General features: G+C 42.9%; 1 protein-coding gene across 3 annotated transcripts in view; it reads left to right on the top strand.

The window, feature by feature from the left end:
• The first annotated feature begins 2,476 nt into the window (after positions 1-2,476).
• Positions 2,477-19,035, top strand: part of TGS1 (trimethylguanosine synthase 1) — a 31,362-nt gene continuing 14,803 nt past the window's right edge. The window contains exons 1-11 of one of the 3 annotated variants that reach the window (XM_075141837.1): positions 2,477-2,634; positions 3,735-3,799; positions 5,665-5,837; positions 7,866-8,718; positions 10,166-10,283; positions 11,247-11,333; positions 12,445-12,616; positions 14,079-14,421; positions 15,368-15,541; positions 16,495-16,638; positions 18,016-18,232. In XM_075141837.1, the coding sequence (XP_074997938.1) occupies positions 2,537-2,634; positions 3,735-3,799; positions 5,665-5,837; positions 7,866-8,718; positions 10,166-10,283; positions 11,247-11,333; positions 12,445-12,616; positions 14,079-14,421; positions 15,368-15,541; positions 16,495-16,638; positions 18,016-18,232 (2,444 nt within the window). In that variant the 5' untranslated portion in view covers positions 2,477-2,536. Of the gene's footprint in view, positions 2,635-3,734; positions 3,800-5,664; positions 5,838-7,865; positions 8,719-10,165; positions 10,284-11,246; positions 11,334-12,444; positions 12,617-14,078; positions 14,422-15,367; positions 15,542-16,494; positions 16,647-18,015; positions 18,235-19,035 lie in introns of those variants that run through there. The other 2 variants (XM_075141836.1, XM_075141838.1) reach the window with 2 other exon arrangements.

The raw sequence follows: 19,035 nt of genomic DNA, 5'->3' as shown, positions 1-19,035 counted from the left end.
GGTTTAGACTGGATATTAGGAAAAATTTCTTTACTGAAAGAGTGGTCAGGCCTTGGAACAGGTTGCCCAGGGAAGTGGTGGAGTCACCATCCCTGGAAGTATTTAAAAGACGTGTAGATGAGGTGCTTAGGGATGGCGTTTAGTGGGCATGGTGGTGTTGGGTTGACCGTTGGACTGGATGACCTTAGAGGTCTTTTCCAACCTTAATGATTCTATGATTCTATGACATCTATAAAATCCAGCAGCACAGTAGCTGCGTATGGATCAATTGCTTACTTACTCTTCCAATAAGAGAAGCGTCATTTGAAGCCACGTTCAAAATGAAAAAGGTGACTTCTCATGCAACAGCCGATAGACCTGTGCAGTTCACTGCTAGATGATGGGTCCAGGGGAAGACTGGACAAGTATCATGAGGAGAAATCCACTGTCTTACTGAACAGGCAGAAAACCATATGCCATCAGCTGCAGATGGCTGGGGAATGCGAGAGCATTAGGAGGCATTCTCACACATGTCTAGCCTTACCTGCTGGTGGCTGCTCCTGGGGGCTGCAGGGTATCCGGCTTGGATATTATAAAAGAACAGCCATCTTGTTCTCATACAAAAGTATTCTCTGCATTTCACTTGAAATGTAGTATTGTTTTCTTAAGAAAAGGAGTATAATAATTCCCAAAATATTTCGCAATGCACAATTCAACTTTTATTCACTCAGCATTTGGCTGTTGCTAAACAATTTGTGTTGAAAGATCTTTATTTTACTGCATTTTCAGTTTTGAAATATGAAGGTGATGTAGCGTCCTAATTGCAGACGCAGTTACACCCACACGGGTGCTAGAACTGGTGTAATATTTCCCTGTATTTCTAAAGTATTTCATTACCGTAGCAATAGATATATACAAGTCCTGACTAATGACGGCATTTTATATTTTTGGTTATATCAGATGTAAGATGCTGCATGATTCAGGATACAATTAAGTTTAAGATTTTTTTTGTAAGTGGATGGAATTTGTTGTTGGATGGTAATTGTGCTACTGTCACCTGAATGGTCAGTCCTTCTGCCTCCAAACTCCCCTTTGCGTATTTCCTACATGAAATGTCTTAAAAATCCTGAGAACATCTTGCATCCTCATGAGGCTGTATAGCCTTGTTACCCAAAATGTATTGATGCAAACGGAATGAGACAGCACAGCAGACGAACCGCACAGCACATCATGCATTGAACGTAGCTAATGTAAAGCCCAGTATCCCAGCTTGTCAAAAGCAAACACCTTGCAGAAGGCCTAAAAGCAGGGCAGGCATGTATGCTGCACTTCTTTCTAATACTCTCCCAGTGTCCAGTAGGCAGGCTAGCAGGTAAGAAGAGATCACAAAGTCCATAATTATTATCTGAGAAATTCTGTCACAGTTATGTCTAGGAAGGCTTTGTATAATGGTCTTCAGAGAGACCTGGATTTCATGCATTTTACAGATACAGTCTGAATAATCTAAGTAGAGCTGAATAGTCCATCGCTCAGTGTTTTATGTAGAAAATCTCTCAAACCTTGTGCATCACCATATAAAGTCTCTGCAGTGGAGGCAAGGATAAAATCTGATTCTGCAGGGCAGCATCCCGTGGTCTGCTCAACATTGCACTTCCCTTTCTCTCCTACCAACCTCCTTTTCTAAACACCTTCCAGCTCTCACAACAGGTCAGCAGATCTCCCAAATTGTTGTTTCACTCCACAACGATGTTTTCCCAGGTTATATCTGATCCGGTGCCTGAAGCAGGACTCCACAGGACAGAACTCTCTCAGCACAACACAGTTACCTGTATCACTGCACCGTACCACACACGGCTGCTTCCCAATGCTTCCCTCCCTCCCCACCCAAACCCTGCCTCCAGCGCCTCACTCCGACCTTGCCGCCTCGCCCAGGCCCCTTTGCTCCACAGGCTTTGTTTTCGACTCCTTCTGTCCGCCCTGTCCCCATTCTCTCCTCATTTTAAGCTCTCCGGTTACTTCTGCTCCAGTCACTACACCAAGGCGCTTTGCTCAGGCTTTCCACTCCTGTTTCCCACTCCCGGTTTCGCCAGATTTTTGCTGCAATATCTTTTGTTGCAGATTTTTGTTGCCATGTCCTTTCCTCCCCTCCTTTCTCCCCACGCTCAATACCATCAAAATGCAAATATTCCTCGCAGGGAGTCACTGAAAGCACAAGAAGTGACATAACGGCGGCTGCCCTTACACAGGCGTCCCCAGCTGCAGCCCTCAAAAGTCCAGCTGCTCTGCGGCTGGGTCGCTTGGCACGCCGACAGGCAAAGCAGGGTGCTAAAACCTGAACCCCCAAGTCGGACGCAGCGGCTGCTCCATGAGCGGAGCCCCCGCCACCGCCGCGGCGGCCGCCCCCCCCCCGGGGCAGCTCAGCTCGGCTCGGCTCGGCTCGGCTCGGGCCGCCCCCTCGGCCGCAGCCGGGCGGGCCCGGGGCGGGCTCGGCGCTTACGACAGTTCCGGCGGAAGGCGGGCGGCAGGGCCGGGTCGCGGCGTGGGTCTTCCCGCAGGCATGGTGGAGGACCCGCGGGGACGGCTGGTGGCGGAGCTGCTGCTGCGGGCGGGGGCGGCCCGCAGCATCCTCTGCCTCTGCTCCCGCACCTTCGTCGAGTGAGTAGCGGCCTCGCCGCCGCCACCGGGCGGGCGTCCCCCGCGTGTCCGCGTCCCCCGCGTGTCCGCGTCCCCCGCGTGTCCGCGTCCCCCGTGGCCGGGGGAGGTTTCCGCTGGGGGGGGAGCGCGGAGCAGGGCCGTGCTGCTGCGGCCGCAAGTAGGGAGAGGTGCACGGAAGGGTGCCTGGAGGTTGTGTTTACTAAACGATATCAGCTATAGAAGGGGAAAGAAGGGGGAGGGCGCCCACCCAAACGCCGGTTCCCGCGGGGGCCCTTACCGGGGCGGGCGCAGGGGCGGCCCGGCGAGCAGCAGCGGCCGCGCCGGTGGGAGCCCGCGCCCTCCCGCGGAGCGCGGGCCGCGCTGCGTTGTCCCCGGCCGGGGCGGCGGCTGTGCGGGGCTCGGCCCGCAGCGCTCCCTCTCCCCCGCGCCGGGGCTCCGACGGGCGCCCCCCGTCCCCTTCCCCGAAGTGGTGCGGAGGGACCTGGAGCCTCCCCGAGCCAGAGAGGAGGAACGGGGCGGGAAAGGGAGATGCTGCTCACGGGCTGTCTGTCGCGGGTGCGTGATTTGGGAGAAGAAGTCGTGGCCGTTACCGGAGCTTTTGATGTTAAACACACTCAGCGCATAGCTGAGGCACTTGCAGAGATGAGGTGCCTTCAGCGCTGGGTGGTGGCTGAACTGTTTGCGGTTTTGGACTGAAGACACTAAATTCCACCTACTTAAGCAGAATGTTTTGTGGGCCAAAAATTTAGTTCCTGGGTATTCTTTGTCGCAGCAATGTTTTCTGAACATCTCTCGTGTAGGCTTTTCACATCAGGCTTTTAAGTGCTGCCGTTTTCATATTTTTCTTTGCTTCGTGTGTTTAGAATCACAGAGCAGCCCAGGTGAGAAGGGACCTCGAAAGATCATCTGGGCCAGCATTTCATGGCAAAGGGAGCCTAGATGAGGTTATCTAGCACCCTGTCCAATCGCATCTTGAAATCTCCAGCGATGGGGACTCTACCACATTCTTGGGGAGGTTGTTCCACTGAACTTGTTTTTATTGTAAAAAAATTCGTTTTAATTATGACCTTCTGTGTCAATGTCTCTCTTCATTTTTACAGAGATCGAAAATTATATAAACTGGGATTAAAAGGATTTTATGTCAAAGATGACAATGACAGTACAGGTAAGGTGATAAAATGTACTGTGCAATATGACGTGCAGTTATACTTAAAGTGAGTTATGTGTGGTTATTTAAGGTACAGTAGGACTGTATAACTGCTAACCCATAGTTTTGTTCTTATTTCTGGCTTGTTTTTCAGTACTTTTGTTATGGGGATGGATGTGAATAATAACTTAGCACTTGCATAACTTTCAAGTTACTATAATCGTGATGTGGAAGTTTGTGTCAAATCAGGTGCAATGCTTACTTCTGTTTGCACAGATTTACCAGCTCACATAATCTCCACCTGGTGCACAGAGCAGATTAGCTCACAAGTGCCTGACCTGCTCTCAAATCATAATTTCAATTTCCCTAGCTCAACATTAATTATATAACGGAGGTCTGCAAATCCTAGATGTTTGCCTGGGAGTAATACTGTCCTGCTGCCTCTACCCCAGTCTAGGACATTAGCTGTTGTTGATTCATCTGCTGGGCCAGAATTAGAGAAGAAGCGATAGCCCCTATGGGGGAAATTATGATTTGCATGTACATGAGGAATCGTATGAGGAGGACCGGAGGAGTAAGTCTCTCCCTACTTGCTTGTATTTTAGGAATAATCGTGGTGCATGCTCTGGTAAATTCAACACCAATCCCTTGCTCCATCCTCCTGAATTCCTCACACATGCCTATCTGAACATAATTCATTTGGTATCTGATTTTTCCATTGCTGTCTTGCTAGCTCCAGCATCATATAATAGCTTGATTTGAAAGGAAGGAGTCTGAATAGAAAGGAATGTCCATAGAAGCTGAGAATTAATAGCACCGGTTAGATGGAGGCAGTGTGAATGGAGTGAAGAAGGAGAATGTAAACCATGTTTTTGTGCATATATGACTGAATTGTGGTGAGAGTAATCAGTTAAAAACAGAAGTGTCTTGTGCTGTGTAATAATTTGGCAGTAAATACATCCTGACCAAAAAAAAAAATCTTTCCGTTTTATCAACTGTGTCAAGAGCTTATGTATTTCATAAGTTTCATCAATATACAGTTCCTACTTTCTCAGTGGTATTTGTCATTTTATACACATATGATGTTGCTTAAAAAATTGATAGATGTGCAAGCAGTGTTTTGATAGTTAATCAGTTATTTCTGAGATAATTATGTTCTGTAGTTCACACATTACATTTTTGTAAAATCGTATTATCTTTGTGAGTGTGTTTTTGAAAGATTTGTAACAAAACCAGCAGTTTCTTGTAATTTAAGCTTGCTCTGATACATGCCAAAATAACTCCTGTAAAGAATTTTCTTTTCCTAATACTAATTTTTCTATTGTTTGCTAGGTGTTATTGTAGTTTGCTCTGCAAGTTACTGAGGTGAATGTTTGTGGTGGGTTGACCCCAAGCACCCACGTCCTCTACCCCACTTTTTATTGCTGAGCATCACATTATACGGTATTGACTATCCCTTCAGCCAGTTTGGGTCAGCGGTCCCAGCTGTGTCCCCTCCCCATCTCTTGACCACCCCAGCCTACTTGCTGGGGAGGGCAGAGTGGGGAAAAGAGAAGGTTACCGTGCTGTGCAAGCACTGCTCAGCAATAGCCAAAACATCGGTGTGTTATCCACACTGTTTTAGCCGCAGATCCAAAACACAGCACCGTACAGACTGATATGAGGAAAGTTAACTCCATCCCAGCCAGACCCAGTGCAACGTTTTGGCTGCCGAAGTTAGATTTTGGTTCCTAGTGATAGTTATGCAGCAAATAGATGCTTATGACAAAAATTTTAAATGGGAAAGGAAGCTTAAGAGGCAGTTCTGCTAATTTTTGTAGGCCATGCTATTGCATTGAGGTATCAGAACCAGATGATATTCACTTAATATAATTTGTTGATAGGGGAGGAACAAGCGTCTGAGGAGGAGAACCGTTGTCCCAATGTGACATTAAAGGTGGATACTAATCATGCTCTCGACCTGGAAGAAGTTGAACTAGACTCGGAGGCTGAGCTTATGAAGAGTATGGGATTGCCTCTTCAGTTTGGTGGGCAGTCAGCCCACAGGGACTTTGTGGTAAATCTTTATTTCCTTTATTTGTTCTGTTTACCATGTTTCCAGAGGTAGGGGCATGTCTGCTCCTCAGTTATTTTTGAGACTGCAGTTCATGGAAATATATCCGAGCTGGCTTTAAGCTGCCTGCCTCGCATACTTGTAACAACATACAGCACCGTGGTCTGTGCAGTTTGTAAAGTCCACCTGCCAGTTTGACTAAACAGGGTCAGGCTGTGCTCTATGCTTCCATACCTGTATTTCTCTTACTACTAGAGAGAGCTAGTTTAAAACAGCCATGGTAACGTTGATGCTCTGCATCCGGACAACTAGTGTGCTCCAGTCTGAGCATGTGTGTTCTCACAGTCTGCTTTAACCATTTAGCTTTAGATACTAATATAAAAAGCTAGTTTCTCAGATCCCACTTGCAGCTGATAAAGCCAGGCTGTTCTGAAGGGCAGGAGTGAAGCTTGGGTGCTCTGCTTCCCATAGGGAGCATTTGGGCTTTAGAGGAAGACTGAAGTTGTTCACAGATGAGAAAAAGACAGTGGGATATCCACATTGTCCACTTTTTGGAATACAGACCTCCCTGACAGTGAGAGAGTACTTTTGTGCAGAGCATTCCATGGTTCTGACCTGATTAATTTGTAAATAAATAGGAGAAACTTGTACGTGATTTTAGTTGATGGCATGTAAATAGACCCTACAGGCATCCAACTTCAAGCCCACCGCATACTGCAATTTTTGTTGCTATGTAGTAATACTGCAAGTAAGTTGAATGAGAAAATAATGTATGTTTTTACTAGATTACTACTAAGCATTGTATTTGGCACTGTGTGTATTAACATGACATTATGAGTGATGTGGGTGAAAGATTAATGCCTGAACATAACTTCTTTGTAGTCCACCTTATGCGTTTGTCAATGCCACGAAACTAGGGATTGCAGTTGATGGGACATTTGGAGTAATATCTGTATGTTTGCAGTCTTTTGCCGGTGTGAGTTGTAGTCCCTCATCACCGCTGCCTTTTTACCTGCCAAACTTAATTTGGCAGTTTATGAAAAAAAATGGCAGATTTATCTGATAGAAAAACTTGCTTTTCTTGGATGTTTTTATCTTGTTTATATCTGTAAGCACAGGAAGCCCCACTGAAACAAGTGGAGTTGTATTTGATGAAACCAACAAGTTACCTTAGTGTTTCCTTTCAGTAACAGGTTTTTGTCTTCTGTTCCACTAGACAACTGTAGTAGTCTTGAGTTTGTTGTAACAAGTGAAATGGTTGTATTGCACAAATGAAAGGGCCACCTGTTTGGAGAGGAGGCTGTCTCCTTGTGTTTCTGTTAGCCAGCGTGGAGGTCAGTATAGGATGGGAAGAATATTACACCCCTCTTTTGGGTCAGTGTCTTCAGACATACAGAGATTCAGCTGCAGGAGTTACAGAGCTCACGAGTATAAAGCAATGATTTTTTGCTTAAAGCACCCAAAGATAGCAAGGATTTTACATTCTATTAGGCTGAGCGTTTTATGTCCGCTACCCTAATAAGACACCTGAACAGTGTTTGCTGGACAGGCAGATACCAGGCGACAGTAAGGGTCAGCCTCCACGGCCCCCTAAAACAGGTCCTTGATGTTACTGAGATACTGTTTTACTGTTGAGCTCAACCCAGTGACCCCTCAATTCCTGACCAACCTCCCTTAAGGATTTTATAGTGTTTCATGTTGATGTCTTTCCTTCTGAATCCTTGAGCTACTGATGACTTCCCTCTCAGCAGCCCCACTTCTGGCTGTAATTCTGCCTTTTTTTCTGTCTGTCTTTCTGTAGACTTTCTCACAACTCTTTCTCACAACTTCCTCAGAAATGTCAGCCAAGGTTATGCAGCGGGGCCCTGTCAGGCCCATAAACCCTACAACCTTTTGCAGGGAGAAAGCTAACAGCAGGGTTGAAGTGACAGGGAGGGTGACAACGGAAACAGAAATGTGCTTGGGGAGAGGAAAAGAAAAGACTGCATATGCGTTGTGGACTTCTAAGTATGTTTTTCCATTACGTTTTAGGCAACAGAAAATTACAGAAAGAGAAGTAACATGAAGATTATGAAAAAGAAAAAGAAGAAGAAAAAAGAGTTACAGCAAAAACACGAGGATAAAATGGGGCAGGAATGCCAAGATCGAGCTTGTGGTGGTCATATCCAGTCTGTTGCTGATGAGCTGGCCCTAGCTACAGAGCAATGTGAGAAGAGCAGCAAACCTCAGGCTGTAAGTGAAGGGAACTGTGAAAGTTCAGAAAGTCTTGCAAATGAGGCTTTACCCAACGAACTTAAAGAAAAATGGGAGAAGTACTGGAGTGAGTACGGAGAGGGCCTTCTTTGGCAAAGTTGGTTGGAGAAGCATCAAGAGGTCTCATCGTCTGAGGCCACCACAGCCTCTGAGCCTTGGAATAGTCCAGACACCAGGGAAGAGTGGGAGCAGCATTATAGCGAGCTGTACTGGTATTACTGGGAACAGTTTCAGTACTGGACAAGTCAAGGATGGACTACTGAGAGCTCACACGGGGGCAATGTGGAAGCTAATGGGGTTACCCAGGAGATGGGTGTTTCGGGAAGAATGGACTTGGTTAGCCCAGGGGCTGAATGCAGTGAAGTGCTGAGCTTGGAGCTGTCTCCCTCTAACACCAGAAGTGAGGAAACACTCCCTTCAAGTGCTGAGCCCCACACTGAAATAACCTCTGGGATTTGTAATTTAAATCTGAATTTGGAGGAAGCGGAGCAGAGCAGTGCAGCTCTAACGGTAGCTCACCAAAGTCCTCAAGAGCGTGGTTCGTCTGACAGTGAAAGCCAGAAGGAGCCCTGTGATGGAGGAACCAGGAAAAGGAGTGCATCTAGTGAAAATAAAAATATTAATCAGTCAGGTAATACAGAATCGGCTAAAATTGATTCTACCAGAATTTCTGTAGGTGGTTATATATAAGAAACAAGGGCATGTCTGTATTATGCCATTTTAAAAAAGTCAATCAAGTATTTTGTGGAATGGTTGTGTACTTGATACCTTTTTCTTCCCGCTGCTTCTCTGGACGATCTCTGTCCTCTCTAACCTGTATATTGAATGTGTTCTTCAGACAGAAGTGATTTTAACAGAACATATACTTCATAAATCTTCAAATGTACTACAGAAAGTGATGAGAGAGCACTGTTAGTGCGTATTTATTTATTTATCTTAATATTGGTATTGCAGCTGTGTCATTCAGCTGATGTGTCTTTTCTCACCAATAGTCTAAAATGAATGAAAACTCAGGTTGATGTTGTCATGAATCTGACAAATTTTAAGAACAGCTTTTTGAGGAAGAAAAATAGTTCTCCAGTTCTGGAGTTGGGGTTTTTTTTTGCCTTCTGTCTAAAAATATCATACTTGAAAATAAATTCTTGTTTTGTTGTACTGTATTACTGTGGACCAGATGTCTTCCAGAGGTCCTTCCCAGCATTAAGTTATCAGTTAGGCAGTGAGCTGCAGTCATCTTTACAACCCCAAATTCATACGTTCACAGCTAGTGCTAACAAGTGAAAGTGCCAGGTAATGTAGTAGCGTGGTGAAAGCCAGTGGCTGTGCCTTACGCTACTGGAAGAGCTTCTGTGAGGGAGGTACAAGAGTGGGCTGGAGATGTTTTTGCCAGCCAGTTCAGCATGCGGAGAAAGCAGACAGCCATCGCGTTTGCCTGCCGGTTCTTCCTGCCAGCATTCGCTGTAAGCAGCAGTGTATCGTCTTTCCTGACCGTTGTATGGTTTCTCCTGCTGAAGAGGAGGGATGAAGCACACGAGTTAAGCGTCAGCAGCTCGGGATGTCGGTTTGGTGGGAAACCTCTGAGTCCGCTGCTAGTGACTTTCTAAGGAAGGAAGAAGCAGGTGTAGTCGCATCTTGATCCTACAGTAGAGTTGGAATGGGAGAGGTGAAAGGAAAATCTCCTTTCCAACAAGAAATGAGTGTTGGAATCATCTCATTAAACGTATGTAAATATCTTTGCATAGCTAATGAAATGGAAACAAAATTTACACAGAAGGAAGAAACTGTTTTGAATTTATACCTTGTCGGCATTTTATTTTTCTTGGAGAGCTGAGATAATTTGAAGTTGGTCCTGCTTAAGATTATTAACTCTACAGTGTAACTAATACTGGAAGCTTGTATTGGTATGTTGTCCCTCAAACAAAGACAGGTAAAGATACATGTGTTTGGCACTTGTGCCTTATTTGTCAGATTCGGGTATGTATGGCAACCTAACTGTAGCTGCAGACTTACTTTGGGGACAGGAAGATAAGGAATTAATTTATGCAGAAGGAAAATATGATCTCATCTGTCTTTTTTAGGTTCAGAGGGGTCATGTAGCTCAAATTCAAATGACAAAGAACAGTTGCTGCTTCGTGACCAAGGTGAAGATGAGGATGAAGAGCCTCCTGAATACAGACATGCCAAAGTCAAGAGAAGGCGAGTCATGAAATTTAGACGAGCTTTTTTTTCAAGAAGCCCAGGTCCAAAAGACTCCTGATTTATAGTAACTATATGTTTGATTGAGATTGTGAGTTAAAACTTAAGTACAAAACCACATAGTCTTCCAGCACTGCTTATCTCTTTACCTGGCAACAAGCAGTGGATATTTCTTCTCTTCCGTTGCTTTATGAAAACAATGTATGGCCTCGATGACTGTGCAAGGTGACAGTACTATTCTTGTGCCACTGAAGCGTACAAGATTGTTAAATTGGATAGGACAACTTGCTTATCTAGGTCTAATTAGTGTAGACGATACAAGAACGATAGTAAATACTTTGTACTGTTTAACTGAATTCTGTGCTGCCACTAAAGTGCTCGGTGCTATGGCAATCATAAAATAGCTGATCCCTGCCTTGTCACAGTCTTTTTCTTTCTTCTCTAAAAATTTATAGCCTCAAAGATGATGAGATGGATCTTCCTCTCTAACAAATTGACAAACTCAAAGGTGAAAGGATGGATGGAATTATTATCTGCTAATCGTGTAGCTTTGGTTTTGTTCTAATATTTTGCTGTTGCCATAGCATTAATAATGGATAATAATATAAATAACATAACAGATGATGAAGGTAATTTGGAAATAGTGTGAAAAAACACTGTCTTCATCAGTTCCATGTAGGGCTTGATATTAAATATTTTAAGAGATCATTTGGAATAGTTGGAATATTATAGTCCCAATAGAAGGACATACGTCCCTAGAATTGTGTTAAAAAAAAATAGTAGTATGTGCTCATGCATATGAATAAGCTGATGTTATCTGTCTTGTTTGGTTTCACAGTATGTGGAAGAACTTACTGAAGCCCACATTTAAATGTTTTCAATATGTGAGTTTCTTACTGGTATATCTGTAAAATAAGAGTGTTTTCTGCAGTAACTAACTTTGTCATCTGCATTTTTTCCTAGCCATGAACTGGATGTGGATGAGAACCCAGTGGAAGATCCTGAGGAAACCTGCTCTGTTTTGGGTTTCAAGTGTGGCACAGGACAAAAGTAATTGCCTATGAGGAGCTCAGGGTTTCTTCATAGCAAGTCAGCTCTCTTGTTATTATTCAAATAGGCCATTCATCTCCATTCCCATTTTGTTAAACTTTTGAAGATGATTGCTTAAGTTAGTCTCTGCTCTTAATAAAACTGTCATTCTTTCGCTAGAGAGAGAGATGCAAAGTTACAGAGACTAATTAAAGAACAAGAGAAGTGCTTTGAAACAGAAGCGTAACTTGTAAGGTACTTGCAGTTGTGTAAATGTTAAATGGCTGGTCGGCTACTTAAATTAGAGCTTAAAAGGCTCTGACAGTAAGCGGTCCTCTCAGTTTGGAGTCCTGTAAGCTTAGGTCATAATTTATAGCTGTTTCATATTGGAATGAGGTTGCTTTATACTAGTAAAATGTTGCTATACTAATGAAGTAGTGCCAGGGTGTTGACCAGTGAAATTTCTTTTTTGGTGGTATGACCTAAAGATACGGTGGTCAGTGCTGCAGAAGTAACATCATAGGGCACAGGTGGACTGTAGCTTAGGTGTAGCGCTTCTGCAAGATGCAAATTGTTTCGTACATATGTGTGTGTGTGTATATATATATATGTCTCAAAGAGGAGCATGTTTTGTAGTTGACAATCTCTGTTCTACTTCATAAAAATTATTTAAGTGAATTGCCCATATTTCCCTTTTTTTTTTTTTTTTTTTTTTTTTAAATTGCCTTTGCCAGGAGACAAAAGTAGCTATTTTGGAGGTTCTTTACAGTCACCAAAAAGATGTTTCATTCTACTAATCAAGATATTTTTTCATTTCCTATTCTTCCAGCTGGTCTGGGAAATTATTTCCACCTAAAGTTATTTCTAGGAAAAAAAAAATTTAAAAATTTAAAACCAATTTGGGTAAACATTTTCAAATAAAAATATTCAAAAGTTTCATGAAGATACATTTTTTTGCAGCTACATCTAGTGACATATATTTTAAGAGTGGAGCAAATGTCTCATAAAGAAACAATTTAGTCTAAATCATTTTCTGTAGACATCAACATTCATGTTAAAGCTTCCAGATTGGAAACTAAGTCCTTTCCTTTTCTTCCCCTCCCCCCCCCCCCCTTTTTTTTTTTTATTTCAGGTATGGTGGAATTCCAGATTTCACCCACCGAAGTGTGCAGTACTTGGAGAAAAAAGCAAAACTCAAGTCCAAATTCTTGGATATGCGTAAACCAAGGAAGAGCAAAAACACACACATCTTCTTTACAGAGGAATCTGAAATGTCTTGCACAAAAAATAAAACGCTGAAGAAGGTAGGTTTAATTTTTAGTGTTGCTGTAATTCATAGATTTATCTGCTCCCTTAGCTGTTGTTGAATTATGAAAATTAAAAAAAAATTAATTGCCCAGAGTAGGTGGCATTTTTTAAGTGGCAGTCCACTGCTCTTTATTCTTCTTCCCCCGCCCCACCCCTGCTTAGGTGAAGAGTAGTTAGGTTAGGGTGGATATGGAAAGCATTGGTGGACTCTTGGCCATCTATTAAGAGGAATGTGAGCTTAATGACAAAGTTATGTGAAAGTCATTCCTAACATCTGGATGCATCATTCCTTTAGAGCTGTGTGTAGGTTTCTATAATTACTAAAAGTATCCTTGATTTTAAAATGCATGTGAGGGCATTGGTTTGTGCTGGCATTTCAGTAGTGAGAGAAAAATGTTCGTATAGGTTAGTGCATTTCATGTAACTCCATGTTCGTAGTGATTTGTATCAACATTTTTGCTTACAACTCTACCTGCATTTATTTTCCTTATGCTTCTATAACTTTATGCTTAATTTTTTTTAACTCAGAAATTAGTAACGAAAAACTTGTTCACTGTAGATTTTTCTTAGTTGAGTCTCTTTAAAATCTGTTACTCGGATTTTCAATGTTACTTTGCCTTCTTCTGGGATGCTTGGCATTCCCTAACACCCAAGTGCAAAACACTGTTTTCTGGTGGGGACAGCCCATATTGTATTGAACTCCAGTCCCATTGCTGTAATTTTTGATCAAAGGCTTGACCATTGCCATCTTCTACCTGAGGCCAGTATAGTTCAAGGGCAACTTTTAATTGTGTGAAGAAAAAAAAAGTTATAAATTTCCTCAGACTTTCTGGTAAGGAACTGTCCCGGGCCTGGTGCCACTCGGAGCAACCGTAAGGTAAAGGTGAGCATCCGCGTATGCCTTTGAAGAGTTTGGACTAGCCTCTGCACGTTGGTCAGGGGGTAATGCTGAGCTCTACTGTGCAGCAGAACCCTTTAGCACATGCACCGTTCGGTGCGTCTTGGAGATGAGGCAACTAAAGTATGAAGGTAATTTTACCTGTTTATGCTAACTTGAAGGGCAGAGTACAGCTTCTCTGAATGCAGATCAGAGAAAAGATAATTAATTAAAAAGTAGTAGTCTTGGTCACCTCTGCTGTGGCAAGTCTTGACTATTTGTATTTCAGATACTACTTGAGAATGATTTACTGTATTTATCAGTCAATTTTGTGGGGTTTCTCTTTTGCAAGTAGCTGGTGTCTAGTCCCCAAAGACAACTTGTTTCCAAATGTTGTAAAACGGGAGCACAGTTAAGGACTTCCTGAATGTTTTGACTCTGGGTATTTTACTTTTTTCAAAATACGTGCGGTAGAGAGCGCATGCGTGGCAGGTGCTTTTGAACTGTAAGGCTTTTAAGCTGTGCTCTTGGTAGCTGGCTAACAGCACCGTCTGATCGTCTGTGATCCTTGACAATTGCAGGTGGAAGAGTTCCTAAAGCGGGCTAATAAACCTGGGGAGGAGGCTGCCTCCCAGGCAGCCTCCCCCCGGGGCGGAGCGGAGGCATTGGCCGCGAGCTGCAACTCGGAGGATCAGGAAAGCGTGGCTGCCACGCAGACTGCGACGCTGAGCGCTGAAAACCAAAAGCCGCCGCCTTCCAGCGCGACCTTTGCAGAACCCGGAGGGAGAAACCCTGGGGAGGAGGCGGTGGCGAGCAGCTCCGAGGGCCAGGGTGCGGGGAGGCAGGAGCCTGGCTGCGGGCGGCAGCTCCTATCTCTGGATATTCCCGATTATCTCCGGGCAGAGACAGAGGATGTCAGCCAAGGTACATGAAGTTTCCTACAAACTGGAAATGAATTGGCAGTGGACTTAATACTGCCTTCCCAAATTACAGCTTTGTGTGGTATTTATTTATTCTGTTTATTCAAAGGGACTCGTTAGGTCCAAGGGGTAACGAGGCCGATTGAGAGCTGTGCTAGTGGAAGTAGCTTATTCCTAGAGCGCCAGAATCCCAGGTCTTGTCTTTAATATTGGCAGTATTTCCTTATAGATAAACAGTCATTGTTCATCCTAGACGTGATCTAACAGTCTAACAGTTCACACCCTTTTTCCCCTATAAGGATGAGGTAGATGTAACTTCAGGTAGATGCACAGACTGTCAGGTTTTGGGTTCTTAGATGCACATTGCTGAGCTTTGGGGAGCATGCGTTGTGAAAATTATTTTTCGGGGGGGGGGGGGGGGGAGCGGGGAGGGGAGGGGGATCTATATATCTATATTATGAACTTCTCTATTTAACACTGCAAACAAGGAGAACAGGATTATTCAGGTTTCTACATATAGTTTAATCCTCCCTACAGTAATTCAATTATGTTAGATTTCTACTGTAAAACTCATGTCTAGATTGGTTCTTATTCCTTATTTGTGTAAGGGAATTAAATTGGTCTCTGATCCACTTGTTTGCTCACTATGTAGAATTCATTGCCATCAGTTGAAGATGATGGCTAGCCTGTTAAGGCTTTTAAATAATGGATGAAGTGTTTATGATTTTTAGGACTGTGACTGATACCTGTCAGGTAACACTATTCCCTTGAAATATAGGACGCTCTTCTTTAACTTAAACCACTAATCTGCATAATCTGGCAAACAGTAATAGAGGACATTTAGCAGTGTTGTTAAACATGAGCATCTTATATCTTAACTCTCACCCACCTACCGATTACATTCCTAGCCTACAAGAACAGTGATTGTTAACTTTCGCAGTGTCTTCCAGCTGTAGATGAAAAAACTACCGCAAAGAAGAAGGAGAAAAAAAGGAGAAGGCGGCATAAAATTGCGCTGGGAGCTATACCTGCCGAGATTGCTGCTGATCCGGAGCTGGCCAAGTACTGGGCACAACGCTACCGGCTGTTCTCTCGGTTTGACGAGGGAATTAAACTAGACAGAGGTGTGTTTAGTGCAAAGCGCACTGACTTGGTTGTGTAAGATGTATCCAAACCCGTGCCCCTTCTCACAGTTTATTAGTGATTTTCTTGTATGAGGAGCATTACTGAGTGTGCGTTTGCACCTCTGGATAAATTCTATCCCCCAGCAGGCAGGCGAACAGAAGTCTTGGACTTCGGAAGAGCTTCTAGCGTGGGACACCCCTGTTTGCATTAGTCCTGATGTTTGCCAACAATCATATTGTACCCAAACCATGCTTGGTCAGGACTTTTTCAGAAACTCGATGACATTTTTCTATTTCTATATTTTATAAAATAATTTTGTGAAACTTCCATATACGCTGATGGATCTAGTTTTGATCTGTTTTGTTCTGACTTTCAGCAGTCACTTTCAAAGTTACTTTTTTCTATGTTTACATGGAAACAACTTCCAAATCATAAATTTATATGTAAATAAGGAATTAGGATTACTGCTTTTTTGTATCTTGGGTTTGTTGGTTTTGTAAGCCTTTGACTTTTAATGCTCTCCCACATAAACACGTAGATTATTTGGCAGACCAGACATTGCTATAAAGAAAATAACACGTCAAACAAGAGAGAATATATTTCTGGTTTTATTTGTTACAGAGCGTAATCATGATGTATAAAGTTTTTCGTGCTGTCTCTCAGTGGACTTGTCCTTGATAAGCCAGAATCCTCAGCACCAAGTTCAACAAAGCATTTACCGAGATTCAGGCATATCTGTTTGCTTCAGTGAGACTTTGTTTGCATAGCAGATCACCGGACTGACCAGAGTTTATCATCTTCAAAGCCTATATTTCCTGGTTGAATGTGCTAAGCCAAAATTGTTGGGATTAACGCTAAACCTTCACTTGTTGCAGGGGGTTGGTTGGTTGTTTTTAATTTAGGTGACCTTGAAATAAGAGGCGAAAATACACTTCTTCCCTTTCCTTTGCAGAGGGTTGGTTTTCTGTTACTCCTGAGAAAATAGCTGAGCATATTGCTGTCCGCGTTAGTCAGTCATTCAACTGCGATATCATAGTGGATGCGTTCTGTGGCGTTGGAGGAAACGCTATTCAGTTTGCATTGACCTCAAAAAGAGGTAAGCAGGTATTGTATATAGCACATTATTTTATTTCTTCAATCTTTTTCCCTAAAAATTTGGGTATGCACTTTGTTTGCTGATTTTTATTACTTTTTTTTCAGTGCTTCTGAAGCAACCAAATCTTTTTTGCTTCATCAGGCTCACAATATGAGCTTTCTGTTTTTAAAAAGGACCTATAAAACTGCTTTTTTATTTTAAGTCAGAGTTGGGTTTGTGTTGTACTAGTCAAAGTTATTGTTACGTGGCATAGTAACTAGCCTGTCGGATGCTCTGAAGATTGCTGGTGAAGGTTGAGTTCTGTTTGCAGTGCCGATCTGCAGAGACGCCACAAAGCTGCTGCTTTTCCCAATTGTTACGCCAAGTCTGCGTACTCAAAAGCGGGTTACGTGCAAATAGTACTTAAAACGCTTGAATGGGATCACCTGCAGGTGCAACAACCAAATACAGAAAACTGATGATAACTTAATATCAGTCTAAGTTCCTGTTACCAGCTAATGAAATTGCAGTGAAACATTGAGAATGCAATGACGTGAAGCTACAGTTCCTCAGAGGGGGAGGACCTACCCTTGTGTGACAGGTTCCACCAAGAGTGGAACATTGACTGCTTGTTATTCCTCTACTCATCAAACACTCTGGTAAAATACCGGTTCATCTAACGCTTCCGAGTAATTTCTGAGCAAGACAAATGGTGTTTTCTACTGCATTAGATTTGGTAGACTATGATCCATTCCATAAATATTTTCTAAATTTCACTTAGCTTTTAGTATTTCCTGGCTAAATTTTTATTTCTATGATTATGTACTGCCCTTGTATCCTTTCTTGTGCCGTGCTGGGTGGTTTTTTTAAACTCAATTTTCAGTACGATGTGATCAGCCACAGATGAATATTTACCTTTAACAAAGGAGAAGAGTAAATTTCTAACTGACACCGTTTAAGCTGTCAGGCTCCTGCCAAGATTGAAGCGAGGAGGACTTCCTCTCTTAGGCGGACAGCCTTACCTGTCCACTACTTGAGCTGAGATTGTCATGGTAGTAGATGTATGACTGCCAAAAGCTAAAGCTTCCCAGTTTTGCAACAGCAGCTGAGCCTTCCCAATCTTGGCTGCGTGGCTTCCCGTGCTGGTTTGTAAATGCAGCGGTTCTGCTCTTGGTGGAACCTCTGCTCCTGCCACGCAAGGGCAGGTCCTTTACCTCTGAGGAACTGTAGCTTCATGTCTACTATGACTGAAGTAGTTACTCACCACACAACAGTAGATTATAGATGTGACTTGTAGCTGGTGGCTGCAGAAGAACACCTTCCTTCTGAAACATCCTTTTGGTGGTCAGGTGGCATTCACAGTTCACATGGTGCGTTTGCTCTCTCTTTTGTTTGCAGTGATTGCTATTGATATTGATCCCGAGAAGCTCAGTCTCGCGCGCAACAACGCTGAGGTGTACGGCGTGGCGGATCAGATAGAATTTGTGTGCGGAGACTTCATGGTGCTGGCTGCCGACCTGCAAGCAGATGTTGTGTTCCTCAGCCCACCCTGGGGGGGGCCTGACTATGCTACTGCTGAAATCTTCGATATCCAAACCATGATTTGCCCAGACGGATATCCTTTCAAAGTTACGCATTGTTGTGATTTTCAGTCGTTTACGAGTGGTTTTCTCTCTTTCTTCTCCTCCCTCTCTTGACATGGGCTTTGCATGTCCAGTTGGCTGGCTGGGAATGGTATGACCAGCAGCTGAAGTCCCAGATGTGCCACATTTGTTTAGTCCTCCTCCTCCAACCTCAGCTATATGACTTTGACCACCTAAAATTAAATATTTTTATTATAATTGTTTATTTAAAAAAAAAAAGTCATAAAGAGTTATTCTTAAAAGTAAAAAATCCTTTAGAGAATTGTAGTAGCTTCTTAACTTAAAGCATTAATTCAGCAGTTTTAACACCTTTATATTATTTTATTAAAATACCCTGAAGTAATCAAGTAGTCATGTGGTGTGTATATATAGGCAATAATTAGTTATGTGAGCTATGACTTTTTCATTAATTCCACTTTTTAATTGATTTCTAAAAGGTATATCTTATTTAAAATATCTTACTGAAACTATTCTCAATCATAGCACCTGCCTATGACTTGGAAAATCACAGAAGAGTACAAGCAAAATATTAACCCTTTTAATTAATGTATAAAATTCCATGCTAACTTATTAACAGTGGTATTGAGCACTCACTCATCTGGGAAGGTAGTAGCATAATAGTTTCATCAAATATGAAGTGTGGTGGGTTTTTTTCCCCCAAAATAATCTCAGTTGCTTCCTTTTTGGCTAAAATGTAGCCATATTTTTAAGAGTAAGACAATCTTTGTATGCATGCATGAGAGAGATTCCACGAAATGGATTAGAAAACAAATAT

Source organism: Calonectris borealis, chromosome 2 (genome assembly GCF_964195595.1).
Source record: "Calonectris borealis chromosome 2, bCalBor7.hap1.2, whole genome shotgun sequence".
Classification (NCBI taxonomy): Eukaryota; Metazoa; Chordata; class Aves; order Procellariiformes; family Procellariidae; genus Calonectris; species Calonectris borealis.
The sequence above is the reverse complement of the archived record's forward strand: the minus strand, read 5'-3'. Positions and strand labels throughout refer to the sequence as shown.